Consider the following 23,393-nt stretch of genomic DNA (forward strand, 5'->3'; position numbering starts at 1 on the left):
ACAAAAACAGGCAAAATTAATCTATGCTGCTTACCCTTGGAGTGTGTAAGGGGGACAGTGGCTATGAGAGAGCATGAGAGTATCTGGAGGTGTTGGTAATATTCTGTTTATTGGTATGAGTGCTGGTTACATGGTTGTATTTGGTTATGAAAATTAATTGAGTTGGACACTTACATGTACTTTTCTGTATGTATATTATATTTCAATACAAAGTAAATATGTAGTATATCAGATGGTGAAGAGTCATATAGAGAAAAATAAAGCAGGGAAGGCATATTGGAAAAAGGAGAGTGGAGGAGGAGGGAACAAGGGTTGTGATTCTCCATAGGCTGTCCAAAGAAAGCCTCACTGAGAGGCTAAATTTTAACAAGGATTTGTAAGAGGTGAAGGAGCCAGCCCTTGGGGTGGGCAAGGGCTGGTGGATTTGAGCAACAGCAAGGAGGCCATTGGTTGGAATGGAGAGAACATGAGGAGAGTGTAAGAGATCATATTGGAAAGATAATAGGAGGCTGGAATGTGTGGTGCTTTGACGCTGCAAGGGTTTTGCTTTTGTTCATACTATGAGAAGCTATGGAAAACTATAGGAAAGTTTTCAACAAAGGAGTAAAATGACCTGACATATTTTAAAAGTATGTTTCTGGCCACTTTTTAGAAAATATTCAAGAAGGACAAGGATGAGAGCAGGGTGACCAGTTGGAAGATTATTATAATAATCTAGGTAAACAAAAGATGATGACTTGTCCAAGGTGGTAGTAGCGGAAGTGGTGAGAAGAGTGGGGTATGTACATATTTTTGAAGGCAGAGCAGGTAGGACTTACTGACAGATTAGATGATGGGTGTGCAGGAAAAGAGCAATGTCTGAGGTTTTTGCCCTGCAACTGGGAATGTGGAGTCACCATTTATTCTGATCAGGAAGTTTGGAATTTGGTTTGGGGTGTGTTAAGTTAGAGATGCCCATTTCAGACTATTAAAGGGCCATATTGAATTGATGGTTGGATATGAATTGGAGTTTAGGAGAGAAGTCCAGGCTTGCAACATACAATTGAGTGTTGTCAACCTATAGATGGTATTTCAGATTGTAAGACTAGATGAGTTTACAAGGGAGCTGTCATAGATAGAAAAGAGTAGAAGGCCAGGGACTAAACCCTGGAACCCTCCAACACGTATATGTCAGGGAGATGAAGAGAAACCAGCAAAGGGAAATGAGAAGGAGAGGATAGTAAAGTAGAAGGGAAACTAGGAATCTGTTGTGACCTGGAAGCCAGATGAAGGAAATGTTTCAGGGATGAAGGAGTGATCACTTGTATCAGGAGCTGTACACAAGTCAACAAGAGGAGGACTAAGAATAGATTATTTGAAAGAAAGAACATGGGTAGCTGGGGAGGACTAGTAGATCACTAGAGAAGTAACACAGAGGACACCTTGCTCCAGAGGGGAGCAGCAGAGAAATGTGTGTTACTGAGAAAGTTATAGGGTTTCACTTTTTCTTTTTTTAGATGAGAGGAATAACAGTGTATTTGTATGTTGATAATGAACAAATGGAGAGGGTAGAGTTGATGTAGGAGGGAGGGAAGAATTACTGAGTAATGTCTCTCTGTAGGCAGAGGGATAGGGTCCTTGTACTGGGAGAAGGGTTTGCCCGGGTAAGATTATGTAAAAGGGGTAAGGCAGACTGTGTGGTGAGAAAAGTGAATAGTATGGTAGTGGGAGCTTCTACCCCACTAGTGGGGGTAGTGGGAAATTCTCATCTGTTGTTTCTAATTTTCTTAATGAAACAGGAGGCAAATCATCGCTGGATGTGAGGCTGAGGATGATGGTATTGGAGGTTTGAGGAGAAAGAATGAAATCGTCATCTAGAAGAGGAGGTGTGAATAAAGAAACATAACTGGCTTCCTCGGCAGCACTGAAGGTACTTTTGAGGTTTGTGGTAGTAAATTGAAAGTGATAGTACTTAGTGTGGTTGTGTGTTTTTCTCCAGCCACACTCAGTTGCTTGTGTGTGGGCACAGAATGGGAGGAAAATGGGGTTAACCAGACGTTGGGGTTTTGCCTTGCAAGTATGACAAAGGAAGACAGATATGTGCTAGCAAGTGATGATATACTTAGTCATAGGATCTAAGCTGGGTTAGAAAAGGGAAAGGTTGTAAAGCAGAGGAAGAGACAGTGAGAAAGCAGTAGGATCGTTGGGTTCAAGGTCCTAATGGCTGCCAAAAAATTTTTAGAGTCGGGTACTAGAGATAGTGAGCAGGAGGGGTAGAAAGTTGTCGTTGGAGAGTTTCAGTGCTTGAAATTGAGATAAGAGAGTGATTGTGGTTATTGCTAATGACAAAATCTAAACTCTAACCATGGAGAAGGTGGGTAAGGTGAAAAGGAAAACAAGTTCCTTGGAGGAAAGAATGTCCAGGTCCAAAGATGGTCAGTGAGTTGATCATACATGAGATAGTGACACCAAGAATTATGACAGAAGTAATGTTGGACAGCATGGCAGGGCCAGCAGCTAAAATCAAGGAATCATGGTGGAGAGCAGTAGAAGACTGTACATGGAAGGGTAGTGAACAGAAAAGTCTAATGAGATGAGATTATAAGCTAGTTATAAGCTAGATGTGTTTAGAGAAGAGGGAGAGAGAATGATGTAGAAGCCATATGAGAAGGAATTCACTTACGTCAAGTGTGTGAAGGATGTTAGAAAAAAACCAGTACCACTTGAAAGGACTATAAGACGTGTCCTCAGAGGAAAGACTGAAACTATAGAGCTCCCCTATTTTGTCTCTCAAAGGCCTATATGTCAAAGTCTTGTTTCTTTATCTCTAATTCTGTTTTCGTTATAAGATTTGCTTTCATTTGAATTTATGTCTCTCACATGTTAAATGCTCTGAGTAGCATTTAAAAATCTTAACTGCAAAATAAAAGACAATTAAAAGCCTGACGAACTATCTGTGTTGTGTATGTTTTATTGATGTGGTATTTCAGGGACAATTTATTGGAAAGTACAGGGCAGAGCAGGTTTCCTCCTGGCCACTTTTTCCTTTGTGGTAATGATAGTACATGGCCACTTTGCTAATACAGAGGAGGGCCTGGACAAGGGACATCTTCCTAAAGCTGATTATGGATGGGATCATTATATTTGTAAAAGCCATCTCTGGGCATTATTGGACAAAGGCTACGGAAATCTTGGAAAGTCAAAGAAAGAGTAACTCTTCAACTTTACTAACTTTCCCAGTTGATTTAAGCTTTATTATTCCTAAGTCTCACCTTCCAGTCTCTCCCTTCTTTATGCTTTTTGCACAGATTCTCCCTTTCTGTTCCTTTTGGAAGTGGTAGAGGGTAGAGGATGGTATCTGTCCTGGGCCTTGGAGGGATCAAGATTAGGTTATAAGAGGGGGGAAAAAGCATATAAGAGAAAAGCCATCACAGAAAACTGTCTAAAAACCAGAGATTAAAAAAAAAAAAAAAAAAGAACCAGAGATTTTAATTGGCTCACAACCCATTTTTTTGGATCAGCAGATTCAGGTGATAAAATAATTTCAGTGGCGATAAGATACATACTGCTTCTCAAACCTCTGTGTAGAATGTCACAGGAAGGCACAACCAAGTAGATTGTGATCTGCATTCTGAAGGTAAGTTTTCCCCAGGCCAACGCTTTGAAATGTGTGCTAGAGGTTGTAGGGAACCCACAATGATGGGCATGCCTCTTGGATGTCTCATCTCTGGGGAGACCAAGTTGGACTGGGGATCACATTTCAGGGAATTTCAGAGGCCTGGCCTGAACTTCACCCATATATTGTTAAAACGACAACAATAATGCAACTGATGGATAACTTAACCCTACATCTGAAACTAATGATATACGATATATTGGCTAATTGAATTTAAATTTTTTAAAAAGTGAGAGATTGTGTAGACAGTTATTAGAACTAAATGCAGGAACTTATGAATTACTTATATGTACTCAGCAGTTATATAATAGTTTTTAAAATAAAGGGAAACATTGCAGGAAGGTAGAATGAATATGAGAGGGACCCAGGTTTGAATTCTGACTCTGCTCCTTGCTAGCTGTGTGGTCTTAGAAAAGTTCCTGAAATTTTATGAACTGCATGTTCCTTATCTGTAAAATATATTTTTACAGGGTCATCATGAGAATTTATAAGAATATATAATAAGTGGAAAATAATTGGTAGGGACTTTGTGCCAGGGACTATTCAAAAAAAAATTGTATACTCATTGAATTATATGCTCATTGAATCCTCAAGAAAAGAAAAAGAATGAGTTAAATACTATAATGATGTTACTTTAAAGAGAAACCAGACAGGGAAAGGTTCAATCACTTCCAGAAGTGTAAAGGGCCTGGTCAGTCAGAGCCAGGATTTAAACCCAGAAACCTGGTTGTTAAACATATTGTCTCTCAATAAGGTATTAATCACAAGAACATTGTTTGGGTATAGGTTGATTAGAAAGAAGTTGAGAGATGAGACTAGAGATGACTGGCATTTATGAAAGACAAAGAGTATATGAGAATATAATATTACTGGCGACCAGCTTTAACTGTGGAATCCAGTGGAAGAATTTTGGAACAGACTTTTTGTTTTGAGTGGTCCCTACTCCTTGGAAAAGGACAAATTCTGCTGACTTGTATGATTTAAAACTGGGCTAGGAACTAGAAGGATAAAGTCCCTTTTCTTTTGAAGGCAAAAATTTCCTTTCAAGTATGTTTCATCTTTTTTGATAGTTTTATACAAATTTCTCGTTTAAATATTGTATTTTTACCATTAACAATCTTGTCTCTTATTTTCTTGACAATACATTCTTTTTTACAGGCCCTAATTATTGTCCAGTTTCTGGGTGTTTCATATCTGACCACAGCAGGTCAGATAAGACCTGTATATGCCAGTAATAACCATTAGGTGCATTTCTTGTTTTTTTTCTCCTACATTCATATAGCCTGTTCTCCAGCAAAGTTATACTACTTTATTTCATACATGTATGGTGGTTCCTTCTCAGTTTTGTCCTCTCCAAAGAATCCACAGCATCATTTCCCATCTGAATTGTCTACATGCTGTGTATGTGAATCTCATATATGAATCCAGCCCATTATGCCTTTCTTCTGTGTATACTTTTTGTTAATGATGCCATGAGGAAGCAGAAGAAATATACAAACCCAAAGTTTTGTAAAGAGTTCTCTTTCTCTATGGTGGATCCTCCCAACTCAACATTTTTTCCCTCACACATTTTCCATGTAGACTGTGTTGCCTACACAACTCAACATTTTTTCCCTCACTTACACATTACACATGTAGACTGTGTTGTCTACACAAAGGAATACTATCTCTACACTGTCTATTCCCGGATTTGCACCTCCAGGCCAGAGCTCTTCCAGAAACTGCCCACCTGTTCACAAGGTATCTCTATTTGGATGTCTTAGGCAATTCAGATTCAACCTGTGCAAAACCTAATTCATCATTTTCCATTCCTTCTTTCCTACCCCAACCAAGCACCTTCTCCTGTTCCTTACCAATCTCAGGAAATGGCATGACTATCTACCAATTTGTCCAAGCTGGAAACTTGGAGCCATTCTTGACTGTTTCCTGTTCTTTAACTTCCATATGAATTTTCTACTAATCCCCATGGCCTATTATCTTAATTCAAACAACCATATTTCTCATTCCTGAAATAGCCTTCTATTCAAGCTACTATTCCTAGGTCTTACCACCCTTGTGAACAGAGAAAATAGCAATATATGAAGAACTATTACAAACCAATTAGAAAAAGACCAACAATCAATAGGAAAAGGAATTAAGGGTATGAAGGAAGAGGACAAGAACCAGTAATTCATAGAAAGATGCTTACCAGGACACCTGCACCCCGATGTTTATAGCAGCAATGTCCACAATAGCCAAACTGTGGAAGGAGCCTCGGTGTCCATCGAAAGATGAATGGATAAAGAAGATGTGATTTATGTATACAATGGAATATTACTCAGCCATTAGAAACGACAAATACCCACCATTTGCTTCCACGTGGATGGAACTGGAAGGTATTATGCTGAGTGAAGTAAGTCAATCGGAGAAGGACAAACATTGTATGTTCTCATTCATTTGGGAATATAAATAATAGTGAAAGGGAATAAAAGGGAAGGGAGAAGAAATGTGTGGGAAATATCAGGAAGGGAGACAGAACATAAAGACTCCTAACTCTGGGAAACGAACTAGGGGTGGTGGAAGAGGAGGAGGGCGGGGGGTGGGGGTGAATGGGTGACGGGCACTGAGGGGGGCACTTGACGGGATGAGCACTGGGTCTTATTCTGTATGTTGGTAAATTGAACACCAATAAAAATAAATTTATTATTAAAAAAACTTTTAGATACAAGGTTGAGAAAAAAATGGGGCAGGAGATAATTTTTGATGGAGAAGAAGGAAGGAATTTGAATTTGGGGATCTGAGAAGGAATGTCCTGCAGAGTCAAGATCATTGATTAATTGCCTAAGTAAAGGGATTGTCAAATGGCACAAAAAAAAAAAAAAAAAGGAAGAAAGAAAGAAAGAAAAGAAAGAAATTAAGATGCTTAATCTCACAAAGGGAGTAAGAAAATAAGTTTAAAATAAAGCAACAGTGGATTACCATTTTTCCATTATAGGAGACCCAAAGTTGAAAGACACGTGGTTCCAAAAATGTAGGTAAACAGACATCAGTGTATGTATTTTTGGTGCAAATGTAAATGGGTGCAATTTCTTTGAAGGACAATTGATAATTATAAGTAAACTTACAAATGTACACATCTTCTAAGAGGATGGATCTTTTAATTGTATTTGACACAATTCTTTTTTACCATGTGCATATATTACTTTTTCAGTAAGAAATGTGTTAAATAGTTTTTAAAAATTAGCTTCTGTTGAAAGGAAGAGTCTTTCATTAGGGCAGTAGCATGATGCCTCCTGTTACATCATGGCACTGCCCCCAGCAGCAGTAGCCCTGGTTTCCTGTCTTCACGTCACACACCCATCCCATTTACTTCAGGGCTCTGATGGCATCTGCTTGGAGCTACTCACTTACTCATTCTTTTTCTTTCCTTCCTCCTTCCCCTTATTTCAGAGATAATTTAAGAGGACTGATGGGAACTTGATATAGGTACTCCAAAACTAAAGCTTATCAAAGTAATTTCTATTAATTTACACAAATCATAATACTACATTTTGATTACAAGAAACTTGCCATCTGAAGCTTCTTTCAGGCTATTTTTTTAAAAGATTTTATTTATTTATCCATGAAAGAAACAGAGAGAAGGCAGGGCCATAGGCAGAGACATAGGCAGAGGGAGAAGCAGGGCCCCTCACAGAGAGCCTGATGCGGGCTCAATCTCAGAACTCTGGGATCACGCCCTGAGCCGAAGCAGATGCCCAACCACTGAGCCACCCGTGCGTCCCCAGGCTATTTTTAATTCATTTTCACTTCCTAAGACATACATACTGTACTAGCAATGTCCAGAGCATGGTAGAAGATTGGGAGAGGTCAGCCGGAATTTAAAAGTGGTTGTGGACAAGGTACTCTTCAAATTGGGTTTAAAGTTCCCTTCTGAGAATAAAAATTTGAAGAATCAAATTGATTATGAGCCCAGTAATCTATAAGCACTAACATAACCAGGGGTTGCCTTTTAATATTTGATTAGCATTTGAGTAATACCCCCAATCCAATCAAGGTGATCTGGCTCTAATTCCAGAACAGCAAGACTTCTCCACGTAGGACTAAAATGAAGAAAGTTTAAACCTCCTCAACCGGAATGAGCTCTTTTGGAAGACAGAATTCTTGGGGGTGTCAGACTTGAACAGGGAGGTGGAAAGCAAGCATTGGTCATGTGTCTTCAAGATGAACAGGGCGTTTTAACCAGCAATAGAGTCCATTTAGACGTGTTTACCCTTACGGGTTATGCATCAGGTGAGAGCCATCAAGGCTGTCCAGTCAGAGCCTGGCTCCCTGGGCCACTTGGCTTCTCAGTTTTACCTGCAGCCTGCCTCACCTGGTGTCATTTCACTCTTAAGACCTTGGGGGCTTTCGGGGCCATTTAGTTTAACCTCTTCCCAATACAGGAATGCTTCCTGACTTCTCATCACTTCCTTTTCCGGCTCCACCACTAAGGATTCTTCTAAATAAACTTGTTCTATTAGTCCCTGAGTAAGCTTGCCCTCCCAGCTGCAGATTAAATTCCCAGATTTTATCAGGAGAAACTCTTCAGGCCACTCTTAAGGCTACTGAAGGCCAAATCCACTCTTATAAGGTAAATGGTTAATATTGTCACAACAACTTTATTTGGTCTTAATGGGGGGGGGGGGGGAAGGAAAACAATACAATGACTATTTTAATTTCTTTATTTATCAATAGTATCCAAAAAAAAGGGGAGGGGGGAGAAAGAAAAGAATCAGGAGTTACAAAAACAAGTTAAATGCAATATGGAAGCCTACTAATACAAATACATTTCACAAACACATAGGCAACAGAAACATGTTCAAATTGCTTCTTGAAATTTGATTATTTAAAGACAAGTGTAAAGGAAAGACATTCAGATTTGTCCACATGGGCTTACTAGCAGGTGGAGGAGCCCTGCTTTCCAAAAACAGTGATGGAGTCCAGAGTCATGGCATGTGAGGTTTCCATGAACACTGAATCCTAACAGGCGCTGTAATATGTTAGTAAAATCATATACACACACTGAGAAAGCCCAAGGAAGCTTGCAGTCTAAGCCCTGTGTTTATAGAGAGCTGGAGGAACTGAACCTGATTTAATCCTATTTGCTCCATGCAAAGCTCTATGCAAGACTCCCCAAACTAGGCTATTTAGCAGCTTTCCATGAATGGTCATCAGATTGTGTGATTCTGTGGTGCAGACAATAGCGTCCCTGCTTACAGGAGAATGCAGATCGCTCTAGGGAAATCCATATTGCAGGGTAGGGCGGTCTTAGATGGCAACCACTGTCCTAAATGTAACTGGTGAGGAGACACTTTGGCTTCTTGCTTTAAACAAACTGGTATTCCCACCCTCTCTCTCTCAGGGTCCAAGAGCCGGCAAAACTCAGTCAAGGTGTGCTGCTGGGAGTTCTCCAAGGCAACCGGACAGGGAGGTACATTTCAGAATGCACAAGTGGGGCTTGAAGAGAGCTTTTAAATGGAATGTATACAAAAGCTCAGAATTCTAAACAAAATGGAACATTCTCCTTTCGAAGGAGAACAAGGAAACTTGTTTAGAGGGAAAGTTGAGCACAACTTTCTCAGAGTTGCCTGTGCAGTGCAATCTATGTAATTTCCCCCTCATGGTCTGTAATCTGCCTCCTGAAAATGAGATCTTGTGTCCAGTTTTTAATCTTAGTTGTTCCAAATGCATCTTAAACATGGTAAATAGTGGGGTTAATACTCAGAGTCCAAAAGACAGGAATGATGGACTTCTCCCCAGTCACAGTTTGAACACTCAATTTCCATTTTTCCCTCCTCTTAAAATGTGAAACCATCTTTTATCCTCATCTTGAAAGGGTAAAGCTATTTCTGTTTCCAAGAAAGTTAAAGATGGAGCACAGAAGTGAAGGCAAAGTTGGGAGTGGTTCTCCTTCCCATTCTCTTCCTGGTCAGACTCTACCCGAGAGGGCTGTACATCGCAGCACAGCCCAGGCAGCCATCCAGACTGAGGTCAGATTTGGTCATCTTGGTTTTGGCCATCTGACCCTTTTGTTGTAATAGTAAGGTTTCATTTATCCTAAGAAGAAGGAAAATCATAGGAACCTGTACTCTTCTGGACCAATGATCAGAACCACAGAATTTATAATTTATCAAAGTGATAGGTTAATGCATTCCTACTTGCTCAATGAGGAAAACAGAGGCCCAGAAACAGGAAGAGACAGGGCCAAAGTCACTCTCCTAGTTAGTGGTGGATCAAAGAGCATATTAATAGGCACACAAATCCGAGCTCTGCTTGGCTGCACTTGTCTCCATCCTTTGGAATACTGATTTGCATGAACTTATTAGAATAAATGGAAACAAATTAGCTTTTTGGACCTTAAAAGGTTTGTACAGAGACGGAGACGCTTTGTATTCCCCTGGCTTCTGTCTGAGGCACCCGCTGGCAGACTGCTGATACACTGGAAGCCAGGGGGACAAAACTCCGGGCTGCATCTAATATGTTGGAAGGTGGGAGGAGTCTGGGTTATAGCGGTCCCTGCACCAGAAAGAACCCCAGACTCTCCCATCTCTGAAATGGTAGGACTACTGAAAAATAATTACAAAAGCTTAATTTCTAGTCAAGAAAATAAAATACTAAAAAAACAACAATAATATAATGATAATAATTGAAGAATGAAGTCAACTTGCCAAAAAACAATTTTACAGAAAAATAGCACCTTTGGTAAAAAGTATTTCAAAAATTTGGTTAGGTCTCCAAGGGACTCAAAGTATACAAGTATCTGCATCATTTGTGTGCACCCTCCCAGAAACTCCAAGTTTAAGGGACACCAGATAACTAGAAGGATGTATCTAGAAGCAGTGGTTGGGGCCATGAGAAGCACAGATGCTGGAGGTCTATTATGCTGATGGCAACAGGAAGGGCTGGACGCAGAATGCATTCCTCTCCCCTGAGCTTCCCAAACCCCACCTCTGGGGCAGTCTGCAGAGTTCTCTCTGGCATTGCTTGCACTATCCGCAGCATGTTTATAGCTGTGGCAGACTGTGGTTCAGATCTGGGTCCGCTCCTCTCCCAACCCTGATGCAGTATCCTTGTCTCCAGCCCCTGAGCACCATTTACAGTTGCTCTCAAAGCACTCCTAGAAATGAAGGCTATGGCCCTTCTCCTCCTAGCTGGCCGCCCCCATTTCCTTTATTGCAAAACAAATAGACAAAATAAAAACTCATTGCTATACAAACAAATACTGGTGATTTGGCGATTGTAGCAGACACTTGCATATATTGGACTCAGCGCTGAAGTGGAAGAGAAGGTGCCAGACTCTGGACACCTTCCCAGGTGCCTCCTCTTTAGATCTCTTTGGTGCTCATTTTCTTGGTCTTTTCAGCTGTTTCCTTTGAGAAGCAGGAGAAAAGAAGCATTGTGAATTATTAAAAAAAAAAAAATCACTGGCATCTATCTAGTCCTCAAGATTTTATACGGTACTGACAGGTACATGCCCCTGCTAATATTAGTTCTGTTTACTTGTCTGTCTCTTCTGTGGATGAGAACAACCTGAGGACAAAGATCATGTCTTATTTTTGACATGGTCACACCAGGGCTGTCACTGAATTAAGGGCTGACCCTATCTGAATGCCTATGGAACAACAGGTCGACAGGATTATCCCCATTTTATTTTATTTTAATTTATTTATTTTTAAAGATTTTATTTATCTATCATGAGAGACAGAGAGAGAGAGAGAGAGGCAGAGACATGGGCAGAGGGAGAAGCAGGTTCCCGGCGGGGAGCCTGATGCGGAACTTGATCCCAGGACCCTGGGATCACAACCTGAGCCGAAGGCAGACGCTCAACCACTGAGCCACCAGGCGCCCCTAGTTTTGCTAGATGAGGGAAGTCCAACAGAAAATGCCATATGATTTCTGTTATGATAGTATATGATTCTAGTATATGATAGTATAGTATATACCATACTATAGAATAGTATATGATTCGATTTGTGTACGTGCAGAACAGGCAAGCCTCTAGAGTTAGAAAGTAGATGAGTGGTTGCCAAGGGCTGGGCGAAGAGAGAATGTGGAGTCATTTCCAATGGGCCTGGGGATTCTTTCTGGGATAATGAAAATGTTCTGGAATTAAGCAATAGTGATGATTGATAATCTAGTGAATATACTAAAAACCACTGGATTGTATATTTTAAACGGGTGAATTTTATGGTATATAAATTCTATCTCAATAAAAAAATTAATTAGGAAATAAAAAACAACAGTGCCGGGCATCCAGCAGACACGATTGGTCTCCCGTCCATAGCCCCTTGCCTTTAACATTTCTAATTGGCATGGCTTCTTACTGCCAGCACCTGCAACTCTTTGCCTGAGGCTTTCTCTGGCTGCTGGAGCCTGCTCTGCCCACACATGCTGGCAGGCCAGAAATGCCAGGGAATTCATGTTGCTGGTGGCAGCCTTGCCATTGGCAGATGGGAGTCTGTGGAGGAACACCCCCGCTTGCTTCCCCCTCAGGCATGGGAACTCTGTCCCCGAGCTCCACAACAGGACAAGCTCCACACGCCCACAGTGGTTACATGCCTGGATATACAATCTTTATTGCTTCCTTCCCTTCCTGGGCTTGCTTCCCAACTCCCCTTCTGGTGTCTCCTAGGATTGCTAAATCAACTATTTGTACTCGAGTCCTTGCCTTAGTGTCTGCTTTCTCAGGGAACTCACATAAAACAGAGACCCAGAAAAATGTAAGCTATTATAATTTACTCCCCCCTCCCACTGTCTACTCTGATCATTTCCCCCACCCCAGAGGGAAGGAATTTCTTTTAGGTTCTTTTTTTCTTTTATGTGATCAGACTCTTCTGGAGACTCAGAGCTGATGAAATATGGAAAAACAGAAGGCTAGGAGCTTCTGCTTTGGCTTAAGAAACTGACATGAGGTTTCTATGTTATCAGTGACAATAATGCCAAAATGCATATTAAAAACTGTCAATGAATATGAGCAATTATTTTTGAGCAATTAATATGAATAATTATTTTCAAGTCCAATACTTCATGTCAGTAGTTTAGCAGTTCTTGTGACTGTTACATTCCCTCGGAACTTAAGGCAGAGAGAAGGCTTGTATACCAGACCCAGTCTACAGACAGGTGACCTGAGGCACAAGGTCCTTTGTTCACTACATGGTAAGCCAGCAGGAAGACAGGCCTCAGAGCCTGCACACCCAAGTTCCCTCTCTAGGCCCTTACCCAAGTACGGCCGTGAACTGCTATTCTGCTGAGAGCCTTCTCCCCAAGAAGGCCTTTGACTTAGTGGCACAGAACCTGAATAGAATTCTTATTTATTGTCTTCTCAAGTCTCCAGGACACAGAATCTCTAAGTTCTCCGGGTTTGTCAATCTCAGGCTGTTTTCTAACCAGCTTAGCATTTAGCTGAAAACCTTTCTGCAGTGGTCCACTTTCACTAACTTCCTGCTCATGGCCCCCCAGGAGCTCAGAGTCTTTGGTTCGGGTCTGGGCATTGGTTGTGACAGGGAACAGTAACCATGCTTCAGCCCCTGCTCACTTGCAAGCCACTGCCAACCTATTTGCAGATCACCACCTGCCTAATTCTTACTTATAAAGCCATTAACCAAGTTGTGGCCTACATCTGCTAGGACCTGCTGGACCCTGCAAGGACTCCATCAGGGACCCGTCTGTATCATGATTTGATACTGTGGGTTCATCATTCAGGACTTACTTAGCCACAGAGTAACCCCTTGGTCTCCTGGAGCATTAGGCAACATCCGAATGGTGGAAGGGCTGAGTGGCAGGATCAGAACCTGAGCCAGCATGGGGGCTGCAACTCACCTGGTGCTTTTGGAGCTCCTGGACATATCTGGTCATCTCCTCCTCTGTCTGGGTCTGGGTCCCCTTCTGATTCTTTCCTGTAAGAACCAAATTTCAGAGCAGTGGTCACTGAGGGAAGCCAGTTTAGGATTCCCCCAATAGCAGGTGCCTGGGTGGCTCAGTCAGTTAAGTGTCTGCTTTCCACTTAGGTCATGATCTCAGGGTCCTGGGATCGAGCCCCGAATCGGGTGTCTTAGGAATGGATGGTTACCTGTACAAAGGCAGACCAGGAACAGTTAGGTGTGGAGAGCTACTGCAGGGCCTTTGGGAAGATAAGTATAGGATGCTTCCTGATTGAGGCAGGTTGGGTAGTATTTTGAGATGTTCTCATTTGGCTTCAATAGCTACTGTGTGCTTAGCCTAGCTACCCTAATTTAGTTTTGATTTCTAGCAACTTCTAGGATTTCTAGTTTCTAAACCTCCTCTTCCTGCTCTTCCATTTGTCTCTGGAATTGTCTTGGCTTCCTGCCTTCCCACACTGAGAAGAGACTTGGTCCTGGGGAGTGAGAGACTAGGAATGCCCTGGTAGGACTGAGTTGCATTTGTACTGTTGCTGCTGCCTACGCTTCTCATCTAGAAGGACCTCTTCTGACCTCTGTCTCCCAGTTACCGTCTAACTTGACCTTCCTAAACATGATCCTAAGATGAGCCTGTTCTTTCTTATCTCAGTTTTTTAAAAAGATATAATTTTAAACTCACCCATCTGGTATAAATTTTGGGCTGGGTTCCTACCAACTGACATTTCTTCTCAAACCCCATGTGCCTCTCCATTCTCAACCTGGCTTCACCTTTCTCTTTTGTCTAATCTTCATCTTTTGTCTAACCCGAATGGTGCTTGTTTTTTTCCTGTGACCTGGCTCTGATTCAAGAGTTTCTTCTGATCTTTGGGATCATTCCAACATGCCATGTGGTTTCTGCACTGGTCCCCCCAAACTGTCTCTGATTTCTCTCTCTCCCCAACCCACCCTAATCATGTCTCAATTTTTTTTCTTAGGGATAACTCAAGTCTGTTAATTCAAAGAGGGCCTAGAAACATTTGTCTTTTTCTGCTGAGTATGGACAGCAAGGCGGGAGTCATTCTGTCTTCCAACCACCTGAGTCTTTTACATAGATGATTTCCTCAGCTGTCCTAAGGATTAAGAAGCTGTCATAAGGTCATGGGTTAATATGTGAAGTGCTGAGAAGAGTGCCCGGCACATAGTTCTAAGCATTTGCTTTCATTGTTGTTATTATTTTTCCAATCTCATCAACATTTGATCTTGCCCTGCATTTTAAACCCCTGTTATACCAAGTCTCTGGAGTGATTTTTGAACTTAATGGATCTGGCGGAAGTGCTGTGCCCTTGATGCTGCCCACTGGGCACTCTGACGCTACAGGCTGGAGGCTGTTACTTGCTCCCCAGCTTCCTTGCTTCTGGCCACTATGCTCTTCTCCATCATCCCCACTCTGACTTTTCCTATGTTGAGTTTACAAAGGAAGCTCTCTTCCTGCCATTCCTTCTTTCTGCCCTAGGGACAGCTCACCATCACAGGTCATGGCTGTGCAGACCCAGTTTCCACAGGCACAGACGCAACGGTTACAGTCCACCTCGGTCTCCGCTCCATCTGCATATGTCTCATCCTCCAAGGCACATTCTGTTGGGATCGGAAATAAGAGGCAACAGTTTAGAGTGAGGGTGGAACAGGACATCTTGGCTACCGTCTGTGCACTTTGCTTCTGCTTATCCTTCAGATGCAACATATCTGAGTGAATGACGCCATCAATCCAAAGATTTTTGAACCCTAACCTCAGCATGTAAACGATGGACTAGGGCCCAGTCTAGAATTGTGGAAGGAAGTTTTCTTATCAAGCTCTGGAAAATTCCATCAAGACTCTCTATCTTGGCCTTCCGGCTCTCCCCAAATGCCCCCATTCCCTACAACTCTGTATTTCTTAGGTTAAGCATACTCTTCTCTGGAGGATTGAAGGTCGGGTTGAGACACTTCAGAAACTCTTGGAAGCTGAGTTTCCAGTCGGCATTTTCATCAGACAGTTCAATGAGAGCATCAACACAGAGTCCTCTGGAATAAAACATAGGAGAAATGTGTCAGCAAGAACTCAGCTTCACGCCAATGGAAAGGAACTAAGCATCATGATCACATACACATGGGTCCCCATAGGAGGCCAAGGGGTTGATTGTTAACTGAGGAACTTTCTTTACTGCCTTCCCACAAGCATCATCCATCTTGACTCCTATGAGCATCCAACCTTTACTTTGTTATGCTTGATGTCAGATCACTCGTGTTGTTCAAATGTTCCTCCCAAGAAGACTAAAGTTTCCTGAGTGGTTCTGTCCACTTTAATAGACGTTCTCACTGCCCACACACCTTCCATGAGCAATTGCCTTTCCCCAATGTATTGGGGTCAACCAAACTAGGAAAATCAAAACAGAAGGGAGATTGGGGTGCCTGGGTGGCTCAGTCGGTTAAGCATCTGCCTTCAGCTCAGGTCATGATCCCGAGGTCCTGGGATCCAGCCTTGCATCCATCTCCCTGCTCAGTGGGGAGTCCGCTTCTCCTTCTCCCTCTGCGCCTCCCTCCGCTCTCTTTCATTCTGTCAAATAAATAAAGTCTTGAAAAAATCAGAAGGGAGAAGAATAGGTGATAGTAGGAATGGAATATGTGATGTAAAGAATATGGTGTTCAAGCAGGCATTGTCACTATCATTATTCTAGAAAGAGAAAGGAAAAAAAAAGAAAAAAAAGGAAAAAAAAAAAAAAAAGAAAGAGAAAGGTATGTTCAGAAAAGTTTATGGAGCCACAGTTCCCACATGCTCCTCTTGACCTGGATTTGAGCCCTGATCCAATCACCTCCTATCCAAATGGCCTTGAGCTAGCTCTTCAACTTCTCTGAGCCTGATCTCTCATCTGTAAAATGAGGACAGGGAGCCCTCCTTCACTGGGATGTTAGGAAGATCAAACACTGAACTTCTAAAATATTATCTAATTTCAAGTTATCAAAATATGAAGGATTTTCAGATATTATACTGTAAGGTCATGAACTATTACTAAGAAAAAAGTCATTCTAGAATCTGGGCTTCATGCTTTCTACTTCTTCAGAACAAAAGAGGTGCTGTTCCTATTTTTAAATCTTGCTGATGTACTGGAACCACATCGGAAATTTCTCAGGGATTAGTTTTTATTAATATTTACTCTGGAATAATATCAGAAAAGGACAGGGACATGCTCTCATTTGTGACAATTAGGGTTCTCTATGTGAAACAGCACCAATTATCTTAAAAATCAGAACTAAAGCTATTTTTGATTCGCAGTTAAATAATACAGTAATGTAATTCCTTCAGAAAATTAACCATTAAAACCTTCCCCACGATACTCAGCAACACTTTTGCTCTGATGTGACCTTGATAATTTACTTTAAGATTACATCGTATTAAAAAAAAAAAAAAAAAAAAAAAAGGATTACATCGTATTCCTTGCAAGTTCTGGCCAAAAAAAACAACTATTTGATCAGATACCAGGAGTGCTCAATATATTAGTTCATAATGTTCACAAAATAGACCAGGACAGAATTCCTATTTGCACTGTAGCTCCTTGCAGATAGGAAGGGATTCAAATCCCCTTTCCTATCCACCCAGCCTTCACCTTGTGGACCACTCCTTGATCCTTTAGCTCCACTCACCTAAGCAGCTTGTTATTCTCCTGGTCTGCATAGGTAGTGATGTTGATGGCAGTCTCATTCTGCTCCACAAATTTCAGTAATTCACTGGAGTCCAAGCGAGAGTCACCATTATCAACGTTCTAGAAAGGGGATGAAGAGATCTTTCAGGAACATTTTGTAGGTTTGTCTCCCACTCAGCTTGGCCCATCTTTGGTTCACCTTGCTCTCGATATACTCTGACCCTGCCCTGGCCTGGCCTCAGAGCTACAGCAACAAACGAAGACTTAAGAAGGCACTCACTCCTCAAGACATACAAGTTAAAGTGTGTGGGCAGAGGCCATGGAGGGCCTTTCAAACCCAATACCTTGCTCAGAAGGGCGGCCGGGGCATAGGCCTGTGTTACCCAACCAGCCTTGGGTGCTTGAGGGCACTCTGCAGCCTCCTCCCTGACACTGCCCTGCAGACATTCTCTGCTTAACATCTTGGTTCGGGCCAGCCACCATACGCTGTTCTCATATCTTAATGGACTTGTAACAGGATGCATATCTCTAACAAGCTGCTTGGGAAGAGCAATGCAGGTGACTCTCAGAGCTCACTCTGGGAGTCACAGGACCACGTTTTGCTGCTTGATTTCCCTGGTCTGCTCTTGTGCTTAACATCTATACCGGTACCTCTAACCAAGCCTATCAGTGAGAAGTCACAAGCAAAGGCCCCGAATTGATCACCTGCAGGCAGAAGGTGGGGGACCCCATCGCAGGCGTGTGCACAGGTCCTTGGCTTACTGAGCACAGGCTGTCCTCATGATCCAGCTGACATCCCACAAGCACACGATGAGGGTACAGTGAGCTCAGGCATTACCCCCCTCTTTGGCAAGATAGTCCTAGACCATAGCCATTTGGGACTATTCAAAATGCCCAGGTCCCAGCTGCAGGAGGAAGGTGTCGATTTCAAGGTCTTATCAAATTCTAAGTTGATATGGCTGCTCTCCTAAATAGTTCCAATGGGGGGAAAAATGTTTTTTAAAAAATTCTTTCCCTAGGCTGCCTCATACTGCTGCCTTGGGAGATAACCAGCATTCCCATGTTACTTTCAAGGTGGCTCCCCAGGTGGTGTAAAGGCTTCGGGAAGAAAAGTCGGTCCAGTCTTCCTGGTAAAAGGGACTCCCCTTCCATGACTGTCATGGGTCACATGCATTCTACTCTAAGATTGTAAATCTTTCCATGGTGCGTAAAATGACAGGTATGTATAAAACAAACTATGTCAGCCCTTCCTTAGTACCTCTTCATTCTTGTCCCAATTCCTAGCAACAGGTCTCAGATGTTTTCTAGTCACTATACATTCACCCTGAGGAAACTGCCCTTCACCTTGTGAAAGTTCAATTAATTAATGGAGAGAAATTATATAAGGTTGGCCAGGTGTCATTCTTAGCAGAGCAGGACTTTCTTGATCCCAAATGTTCTAAGTGCTAGACAGACAGAAGCAATTCTTACGGACTCCAACGCCATCACGGCCTGAGGAGAGAGTGAGCCTGAAGACCCGGTGCCCTATAGCACCTGGGGACACCAGGAGCCTGTGACACATGGGCCAGGCAGCTCCCAAAAGGCAGTGCTGCGTGCACTTCATATTCAGTAGGGCCAGAATCCAGGCCTAAAGCTGAGAGGAGAGCCAGCCAGGCCTCCCCAGGCCAGCTCTATTGTGGAATCCACAGGCCTCCACCAGCCGCAGAAATAGCCTGGATTGCCTGGAAGGCTCGCCTAGGGGGTCATGAACTTGGATCATGGATCAACGTAACTCGCTCAGCTTCTGTTCAGCCAACCAGTGACAAAAGGCACAGTATACCTCTGTATGCCTGCATTTCCCAGCTCTATCTATACTTGATGTAACACCCCTTCCTTCTGTGTAACTGTAGGGTTGTAGAAGGCAGGAATACGTGTGATACAAAATTAAAAATGTTTGGGCTTAGTGCAAACTTAGAGACTATTCAGCGGATGGGCTACGTCAGGCACTCGCTCACACACAGCACCTATGGAGCTAGGAGACATGACACCAGAGTAAGGGAGGTAAGTCTGGCTCCACTCGTGGCCTTGGCCACCAGGGGTCTGCCACCAAGAGTCCAGCGTGTGTATATGACGTGGCCATGACAGGTTCTCTCTACCTGGGTCTGTTACATGTTCATCGGAGAAATCATGAATGAATCACTAGGTAAAGTGAGAGTCTGGTTTTGGTCTTATCCAAATTCTGATTACATTTTCTTTTCAACTAATTTTGATATAAGGAATACCAGCTGAGTTGGAGGGCAGTTCACTGGTTCAGAAACAGTTTCCATGAGATATCAGATCTCTCACCGACAGGCAGCTGTTTGCCTAGTGGGAAGGAATCTCCCTCAGAAGACTGCACCACACAGGACTCCAATAATCATCCAAAAGTAGATAGTGAAACCCTGATTTTCACAAAAGACACTGCCAGAGTGTCTGGCAAAAGCAAGCGTGTGTGTGTCAGTCATGATCAAGCTTCCTTGGTCAGGAGTGGGAATGCCCTAGAGGAAGCTACTTTCTCAATGGGTCTCAGATGAGAGCCTATTAGAGAAGTTACTGCCGGAGCAGGTGGAGAGGTGGAGGGGGGTTTGGGGTCCAGGTACTAGGGAATCAAAGTAATAACAGGTGCCATTGGTGCCTGAGGCAGGGTGTCACCAAGGGGCCACTATGAATGATTACAAGGTCCCAAGAGGCCCCTTGGAAAGAGGGTCCTGGGTCTCCTGGGCCTTGGCGGCCATGGCAGATGTGGCACGTGCTCCTCACTCAGCTTCAGAAGAATCATTTTCTTCAAGTTACTTTCTGCTCCTGGCTCAGCACTATAACATATTTCTCTGTATTTGAGGAACCACCCTCTGCCCCAAGGGCTCTGTAGTGTTGGCAGATTGAGACAGAGGACAGATGAGAAGGGCTGTGCTTTTTCCGCCAGGTGCGATCTCAAACACTTGGAACCCAGAGAGAACTCGCTAAACGCAGTCACACAAGTGAAGTCTTAAATGACCAAATACCCAGTCCAGTATTTCTTTATCCATGAGGTCCATAATGTCAGTTAGGAAGAGGAATTAAAAAAAAAAAAAAAAGGAAGAGGAATTCACAGATGAGGCTGGTATTGAGCATGTGTGGTGGCCACAGAGCTGCCAAAGAATCCCTCATGTGCTGCCAAGGAATCCTTTAAGTGTCTGGGGTAGCTTCTGAGTCCAGGCTGGGTGTGGCCTGGGACAGGAGGCCCTGGAAGCACGTGAGAACATATACCCCTGTGGATCTGTGGATGAGCATGAGGGCATCTACCTAGAGATGTGCATCTGGGGTAAAGGGGGCTTTTTGCTTAGCTGGGAATGTGGGTATCTGAATGTGTGTCTGTGAGTAGGCTGTGTCTCTGTGTGGGGAGTGCATCTCTGTATGTGGGATGTGTGTGTCGTGTGCATGGTCTGCTTGTGGTATTTTTACCCCTGGGTGTAACAGACATATGTGTGTGTGTCTGTGTTCTTGTCAATCAGCTGGAAGTGCGCCCTTAACTGCTTCTTCTAACAATGTCTCCAGCTCTCTGAAAAATCTACGTGCCATGGGAGCCCTACTCATTGCAAAATATTATTTCCAACATTTTCCAAAGCAGGATCTCTCCTGTCCCCAAGTGGAACAACCTGTCTCCTACACTAAACGATGGGACAAGCAATATCTAAGTTCATGAGGAATCCTAGATCCATGAAATGCCAGTCCATTGACTTCTCTGATGAGGAGGAGCTCTACAGGCCAGGGACGGTCAAGCTAATGACTTAGAGAAATGATAAACTGAGGGGGAAGGAGGCTGAAGCAGCCTGGGTCTGGGTGAGATCAGAAGTCATAGTGTATCAACAGCTAGCTCTAGGAGGTAGAGGGTGGGGGATACATACAGGATAGGGGGACAGAGCCTGGCCATATACATGTGCAGTAGATCCCAAAGGCTCTACTGCCGGAGTCCCAATGATCAAGCTGGTCAGAAAGCAACTATCACGGCTTCATGGAGTGATGGAAGATGTGATCGGGCAATGGGAGAGGAAGTCTCCCCTTATCTGGGGCTGAAGAGTTAACCCCAGCTCTGGATTACCTTAAAGTACTTGTCTAGGATTTCACTGTAGTTGCTGCCTTTGGAGAACCAGCCATCTGGAATAATCTCTGCTTCCAGCCACTGGATGATGCGACGCCGGAGCTCATCGCGGTTGGACTGATAGCAAACGACTGCAGGAGAGGGGAGGGAGGTCAGCTGAGCAGTAGGGACCTCAGTGTCACCCAGCAGCCATTCTGTGGGAGGTTCGGCGAATGGGGCTCTGCATATGGCTTCTTATTGAATTTCCACAGCACTCCAGGGACACAAAATTATCACACATGTTTGACAGGGGTCAATACACGATGGACAACGGAAAGCATCCAAACCAGTATTCAAGCTTATGTTTCTAAAAAAATTTATAACAATCGAGAATATTGAAACAAAGAGACAATGCTACTTAGGTGAGGAAAACATAGAGCAGAAAAATAAAGGGCATTTTCATTAACTTCAGGAAGCTGAGGGGGAAAAAATCAATCAATCAATCAACAGCTCTCTTGGCTCAAAGCTGAGCTGAAATAATAAGTGAATGAAGGAGCACATTATAATTTTTCATGCCACCAGATTTTAACTTCTCTATAGCTTTTTCCTCTGCCAACTGGGTCTATCAAAACTCTCCTACTTAAAATTTTACACTGTCTGCATTATCCTTTGTTCTAAACTACAGAACACAAGGTCAAGAGAGGGCCATGCTGTAATCCTGCTCTGAACAGCTGTTGTAAGACACATGGCAATAACAGGTGGGATTGAGGGTTGGGTAGGGGGGACAGAGAAGGGAAAGCCTTGGCAAGAGGAAATTCCTGGAAGACAACACACACTGGGATGTGCATAGGGCCCTGAGCCAGGGGAATAGAAATGTGGGTGCCACTTCCAAGCTCTGTAATTCAGGGAAATTCACTTAATCTCTCTAAGCCTCAATTTCCTCATCTATGAGGTCATTACAATAAAGATGACCTATTATTTAAAGAACTAAGGAAAAGCATACGATGAGATTCTGTACTTATCATGATGAAATTTTAATTTTTACCCATAGAATACCATGGAAAAAGTCCTACTAGCATTTCCAATTATCTCCCGTCAAAAGAAGTTGTGCTTTCTGACTCCGCTAGTCCTGTAACATCAGCATGAATTACAGAGCACTGAAGGAAAGATTCGGTGGCTTTTCTGTCCTTTTAATGCAATCACTACTCAGCAAAAATGGAAAACACAGCCAACATTCTGACCCAACCAGCTGCTTCAAATGGCAAGCACAAAAAAATGCAGTTTTGCAGCTTTCCCGAGCTGTGTTGAGGAGTGACCAGTTCTGGGTCACAAGCTCTGACTCACAGATCTTGTGAGCTTCAGCAGAGACCGTGAAACACAAAATGCCCTCACAAAAAGAATGTCTTTCCTAAAATGCACCCTGGAGAAAAAAGAGGCACTCACCTGGGCTGGCAGATGGACTCACGGATTTCTTCTCTGCAAATCAAAAGGAGGACACGCATAATACAAAGTGAAGACAAAAGAACATTTCTGTGTATTGCGAGGATTAAAACCATCCCATGTTAAGGGGGCCACTTACACACTTTTCGTCATTTTATCCTGGGCCCTGTCTCCTTTCCTTCTTCCAGGGCCTGAGCATGGGGATTTTTTTCTTCGCTGCTTTATTTGACATTTTTGGGAATCGAGTTGCCCTCCAGGTCTCATACCTCCTCCCGTGAGGCTGAGGGGTGGGAATGGGTTGCTGGGACTTTGGGTATCTGGAATAGGTTTCTGGAATCATTTTAGAGAGTGGAGACTCACACATGGGAAATAGTTTCTTATTTCACCAGGACAGGTCAAAGCTGAGAGGGGCTGAGTGGGGCTGTGGCTTGGCAGGCTAATTAGCAACGAGCTTGGGAGCCCCTCCCTCTTATCCTAATGGCAATGATTTGAGTGCAAAATAGAAGAAATATATAAATCAAAGTTGAGACGTGCCCAAATTTAAAAGTGAAATTCAGGGCGCCTGGGTGGCACAGTCAGTGTGCCAGTCAGTGTGCTTGGTGCCAAGCATCCAACTCTTGGTTTCAGCTCAAGTCATGATCTCAGGGTCGGGAGATGGAGCTACACACCGA

At 43.1% G+C, this 23,393-nt stretch overlaps 1 protein-coding gene across 1 annotated transcript in view; it reads right to left on the reverse strand.

Moving 5' to 3' along the window:
- Nucleotides 1-8,337: 8,337 nt before the first annotated feature.
- Nucleotides 8,338-23,393, reverse strand: part of FSTL1 (follistatin like 1) — a 51,043-nt gene continuing 35,987 nt past the window's right edge. The window contains exons 5-11 of the mRNA XM_072724462.1: nucleotides 22,726-22,758; nucleotides 21,304-21,434; nucleotides 17,209-17,327; nucleotides 15,479-15,591; nucleotides 15,055-15,165; nucleotides 13,493-13,569; nucleotides 8,338-11,043 (exon numbers count right to left, since the gene is read on the reverse strand). Coding sequence (XP_072580563.1) covers nucleotides 10,999-11,043; nucleotides 13,493-13,569; nucleotides 15,055-15,165; nucleotides 15,479-15,591; nucleotides 17,209-17,327; nucleotides 21,304-21,434; nucleotides 22,726-22,758 — 629 coding nt within the window. The 3' untranslated portion in view covers nucleotides 8,338-10,998. The remainder of the gene's footprint in view (nucleotides 11,044-13,492; nucleotides 13,570-15,054; nucleotides 15,166-15,478; nucleotides 15,592-17,208; nucleotides 17,328-21,303; nucleotides 21,435-22,725; nucleotides 22,759-23,393) is intronic.

This window comes from Vulpes vulpes, chromosome 1 (assembly GCF_048418805.1).
Source record: "Vulpes vulpes isolate BD-2025 chromosome 1, VulVul3, whole genome shotgun sequence".
In the NCBI taxonomy this organism is placed as follows: Eukaryota; Metazoa; Chordata; class Mammalia; order Carnivora; family Canidae; genus Vulpes; species Vulpes vulpes.